Below are 5,805 nucleotides of genomic sequence, written 5' to 3' on the forward strand. Positions count from 1 at the left end.
AAATATTATGTATGTTTAGATTCTATAGCAACACAATGAAAATTTCTATAGTCCCCTTAAGAAACCATTCCTTCAATTTTTATGTATTCAGTGATTGCTAGATTATTCAGGGTGTGATAGTTGTTTACATTATAAATGATTGAATATATTACAATTCAAAAGTCAAAACAAAAAATCCAATTGTGAATCTAAAATTGAGGGTGTGATACCAAAAAATAACAATATTATCTCCCACCAAACACATATTCATATAAATTGATTTCGGTTGTATTGATTACTTGATCTCTACCTAAAGATATATAATTTTAGATAAATTATCTTTAGCCCCTTTAGTTTGGTGCTTTACTATATAAACCCTTATGGTTTATATATATATAACACCTCTTCATAGTTTGAATTAAAGTGTCACGATTAGTCTTTCTATTAAAATTAACAATCAATAGTAAAAAATCAAAGTCAACCTAATAAATTGACAAATTCACCCTTTCACTACTTTTTTTTTCTTTTTTTCCTTATCTTTTGGGAAGAGAAGAGATGATTCTGAAAACCTATACATTGGCCTACAAATCTCAATTTTCTTCAAATATAAAAGAGATGGAAGGAAATTAAAAATTAAATAAATAAGAAACAAAAAAGATGGAAGGGAAATATAGAACAAATAAATAAGAAACAAAAAGTACTAAATCTTTTTTTACTACAAATATCATTATAGTTTTTATACTAAATCTTTAATGATATTTTGTAGTTCTTATTTATCTATTTTTATTCAATTTCTTCTTTTTTATGTTTGGAGGGAAAAAAATTAATGAAAGGGTAAATTTATCAATTTATTAGTTTGATTTTGACTTTTTACTATTGATCGTAAGTTTTAATGAATGCTAAAACTAACATTGACACTTTAAACCAAATCATAAGAGAGTGACATATGAATTTTTAAACAATAGAGGGTTATGTGATAAAGTACCAAACTACAAGAGAGTAAAAAGTAATTTGTCCTAATTTTTATCCAAAGGCTTTGACCATTAGTATGTGAATATTTTATTCATTTATTGCAGCCTGATTGCCTAACGTACGGGATATGTTACCTGCTGATCTAGCCATGATATCTCCACACTGACTAGAATTATGGTCAGGCCAAGTAAGTGAACTTCTTTTCAGTATTTAGCAACTTGAACTAAACTAAAGGGTTTACATTTCAGGCTTATTTATATGCACTTTACGAGATAAGTTCATTGCCCGGCTCTCTTTTTTGGTTATTTAGTACTATTTCTCCATTCTCATGCTCAACATGACTTCTAAGTCATTTGAATCTAACTGCTTTCAAGATTTTCTTGAATCTCTTCCCAAAGAGATCTTTTGGGAGAGCTTTGATATCTATCAATGGAAAGGTTTTTGGTTTCAACCTTTCATTCTTCAATCCACCATAGCTTTATCAACTGAATTTGTCCCGCGTGACGATGATATCATATTAGCTTCATCTCTCAAAGTTGGGACTACATGGCTTAAGGCCCTTTGTTTGAGCATCAACAATGGTGCGGATCAAGAAAATGAAGATATTCTCACGAAGGGCAGTCCACATTTATTTGTTCCAACTATTGAGTCTATGGTCTTTGTTCCTAACTCAGATTCTGTGCTTTCTGGTATGGCTTCTCCAAGACTTCTTCACACACATTTACCTTATAGTCTTCTTCCTGATTCAATGAAGAACTCAGGTTGCAAAATTGTTTACCTTACTCGAAATCCTAAAGACACTTTTATCTCATTTTGGCACTATTTCAATAGCACCAAAGTTGACACATGTGGTACAGAAAGACCACTTGTAATTGGCATCAAACAACAAATTTCTTTGGAGAAAGCATTTGAGTCCTTCTGCAATGGAACTTACCTTTATGGACCTATTTTTGATCATGCCTTGGAGTATCATAAAGAAAGCTCAAAGATGCCTCAGAAGATATTGTTCATGAAGTACGAAGAGCTAAAGAAGGACCCAAAAGGGCAACTGAAAAAACTTGCTTCATTCCTCGGGAAACCATTTACTGAGGAGGAAAAAGTGGACAAAATTCTGTGGAGGTGTAGCCTGGAGAGACTCAAGAACTTGGAGGTTAACAAGAATGGGGTAAATCCATGGAATTGGTTGGATAATAGTGGCTATTTCAGGCTTGGTGTCACTGGGGATTCGAAGAATTATCTAACAGCAGAGATGGAGGAGCGTCTTGATCAAATTGCCCGCACGAAGCTGGAAGCATCTGGACTTGATCTTGATGCATGACGAACACCAGAAATGCGGCACCTGATGTTTAGGCATGCAATATGTGTTCCTTCTCTTCTGTACAATTCCATACGATCGACAATAAAATACTGGAATTTGTCACAATAGTAAATCTTTCACACGGTACAAGTGAAGTTTATTTGTACAAACTGGCCCGGAATAATGCCATTGTAGCAATAAAACTCGTATTCTCTTTCAAGTTACTAACATGCACAATTTCATTACATAAGAAAAATCGAGGTTTTAGGTTAATTTTGAAAAGAAAATATCAAGAACCATTTCGCTTCATTATTTCCTCAGGCCATATTCTATCATGTTTTGAAAGCTTGCTGTTAGCTGATGGTTCTTATTGGCAAAAATGAAAGAAAAATTATCAAACTATTCATAAACAGGCAATAGCGAATCATAGTTCAAAACGAAGCATCTAAATTAAAAGAATTTACTAAACAAAAATATAAGCTCTCTCTTAATGGCTAAAGTAATACAATTTTAGAAGTGATTATGATTTTCAAAATCTCGTAAAAATGTAAATTGTAATATTCCTTAGCTGAATAACTTCTTTTAAGTGTGTAAAATCTACTTAAAGCAAGAGATAATTACAGAAACCTCCCCTGATACTTGTGACAATTAGAGTTAGCACCCTTTATGTTTAATAATTACACAAACCTCTCCTGATATTTATGACAATTAGAGTTAGCACCCTTGATGTTTAAAAATTACACATCCCTCACTTGAATAGTAGCTTTGATATGTGTAAGAAAATCCTTATACATATCTCAAATTGCTCTTAAGGATTTTTATTTTGGTTCAAATCAATATCATTAATTTTTTTTCCTCCAAGTCCCAAATATTTGGCGTTGTCTAAGGTTTAAATCATTTTCTCCATATTCATTTAGCAAAATTTACTATTGCATACTTGTATTTGCAATAGTTTTATTGAACTTTGGTGGGAGAAAAAAAGAGAATAAATTAGAAGAATGAAAGATCAGAAAATTTAGGGGCATGACAGAAGCTGAAATATGTCAGATATGAAGATTGTGATTATGGTAAAGAATAAAAAACTTGGACATACAAAAGAAATGGATTAATTTGGAGAATAAATGGTAGTGGTGCTGATAAAACTATTTAGTGAAGGGAAATGCTTGGTAGTGAGTTTTTTAAGTTTGGATAGCCATTTGATTTTTTTACTACAATTTTTCCTTTTGAAAAAAATAAATTGGCCACTATTTTTGCAGAGGATGATTATCATTCTTTTAGGAAGGTTATTGTATACATTCTAAGTCAAGAAGAGAGGTAGGTATAATATTTAAAATTAGAGGAGCTTTAAGTGAAATTGTTGAAAGTTTCGTGGGAGGTTCTGAAGTTATCCCTTAAAGAAATTGCAAATCATCAGGTACAACAATTACGAAATGTGATAGGCAATTCTATGCAACCCTTATTAGCAAATAAATTGAATCAAAATCTAATTGTGAAATTACTAGGAATACTAGCTAGTTTGGTTTTACAAGGATTGCGTGATTTCACTATTTGATCGGTCAAAAATCTATAAAAATTTACGTAACATTCTTGCAAACTGCCGTGCTAGTCAAGTAAAGGGTTTTACCAAACTGATGTCTCAAGAGTACTTGTTTCAAAAAAAAAAAAAAAAAAGATTTCAAGTGTATTTATATAATAAGTTAAGAGTGTTCTAGTTATAACAAATATCCCAAGAATACAGGTTAAAAAAAATAGATTTTTCTAATAGGTACCTATTAAGTATAAACACGCATAAATTTCACCTAATCTGTTATGTATATACACATATTAATAATTAGTATTCTTTCTTATATTTATACATTTTTTTAATTAATTCTACCTTTTTAAAAATTCAGTCCTCCTTGCATTTATTACACTTTATCTAATTAATCTTACCTTTTTGAAAATTTCATCACTTGAAGTATATTTTAACGCGAATACCCAATAGGCACCGTTGAGCAGGCTTAAAAAAAAAATCCATAAATGGAAGAGAGCTTAGCTCCTATTATCATTAGGCGGCTCTAATTTAAAAAAAAAAAAAAAAAACTCGGCGCCGTTCCATGAACGGAAGAGAGCTTAGCTCCTATTATCATTAGGCGGCGCTAATTGCAGAAAAATTCGGCGCTAGACAACGCCAGGCCAGAGGGCTTCACCGATTAGCATCTCACGCGGCGCCGGTGCCTGGGTGCCAATTTCTAAAAGGGATAATTGCAGAAACCTCCCTTGAGGTTTCTGATATTTGCACTGACCTCCCCTGTGGTTTGAAAAATTACACTAATCTCCCCTGAGGTTACTAATCCTTTGCAAATTCAGTCCAAACGATTAAAATATTGTTTTAGTGAGTGAAATTAGAATTTTTTTACCAAATTTGTCCTTTGTACTACATGTCCAATGAATGACAAAATACTACAAATCAATTAACAATTAATAAACTTTAAGGAGTATAGTTTATAGGCAAATATGCATTACCTATTTAAAGTACCGGCTCTTTATGGGTATTTTACTTTCAAACATTTAATTTAATACAAATATTTACGCTCAAATACATATTTGTATTTACTTTCAAATATTTAATTTTTGTTAAATACAAAAACTACCAATCTCTCTTCCGTAAAAATATTTATATAACATTTTTTTAATTTTAGTTATAAACATTTATGTATTTAACATAAATTAAATGATTCAGAATAAAATACCCATAAAGAGCCAATACTTTACTCATGTAATGGATGAAAGCCATAAAGAATTAATACTTTATGGGTCATTTTTTTTTTAAAAAATATTTAATTTATATTAAATAAATAACCTACCGATTTCCTTTTTGCAAGAATATTACTGTAACACTTTTTGAATTTTACTAACAAACATTGATATATTTATCATAAATTAAATGTTGTAAAATATCCGTAAAAAGTCGGTACTTTAAATGAGTAATGCGTGTTTGCCTATAAAGAGTCGGTAACTAATTAAAGTACCGGTTCTTTAAGGGTATTTTACTTTCAAACATTTAATTTAATACAAATATTTATGCTCAAATACAGATTTGTATTTACTTTTAAATATTTAATTTTTGTTAAATACAAAACCTACCAATCTCTCTTCCGTAAAAATATTAATATAACACTTTTTCAATTTTAGTTACAAACATTTATGTATTTAACATAAATTAAATGATTCAAAATAAAATGCACATAAAGAGCGAATACTTTACTCGTGTAATGGATGAAATCCATAAAAAATTAATACTTTATGGGCCATTTATTTTTTTTTTAAAAAATATTTAATTTATATTAAATAAATAACCTATCGATTTCCTTTTTGCAAGAATATTACTATAACAATTTTTGAATTTTACTTACAAATATTGATATATTTATCATAAATTAAATATTTGAAAGTAAAATACTCGTAAAGAGCTGGTACTTTAAATGAGTAATGCATGTTTGCCCATAAATTATACTCCTTAAAATTTATTAATTGTTAATTGATTTATAGTACTTTGTCATTCATTGGATATGTAG

At 30.0% G+C, this 5,805-nt stretch overlaps 1 protein-coding gene across 1 annotated transcript; it reads left to right on the forward strand.

The window, feature by feature from the left end:
- Window positions 1-1,288: 1,288 nt before the first annotated feature.
- Window positions 1,289-2,297, forward strand: LOC113736717 (cytosolic sulfotransferase 5-like). Its single transcript, XM_027263797.2, has one exon. The coding sequence runs from the start codon at window positions 1,289-1,291 to the stop codon at window positions 2,267-2,269; it is 981 nt and encodes a 326-aa protein (XP_027119598.2). The 3' UTR covers window positions 2,270-2,297.
- Window positions 2,298-5,805: the final 3,508 nt, after the last annotated feature.

Source organism: Coffea arabica, chromosome 3e, assembly GCF_036785885.1.
Source record: "Coffea arabica cultivar ET-39 chromosome 3e, Coffea Arabica ET-39 HiFi, whole genome shotgun sequence".
NCBI classification, from domain to species: domain Eukaryota; kingdom Viridiplantae; phylum Streptophyta; class Magnoliopsida; order Gentianales; family Rubiaceae; genus Coffea; species Coffea arabica.

Bases quoted from the DNA above. Each gene is read 5' to 3' on its own strand.
- LOC113736717 (XM_027263797.2), top strand. From the start codon at position 1,289: ATGACTTCTAAGTCATTTGAATCTAACTGCTTTCAAGATTTTCTTGAA.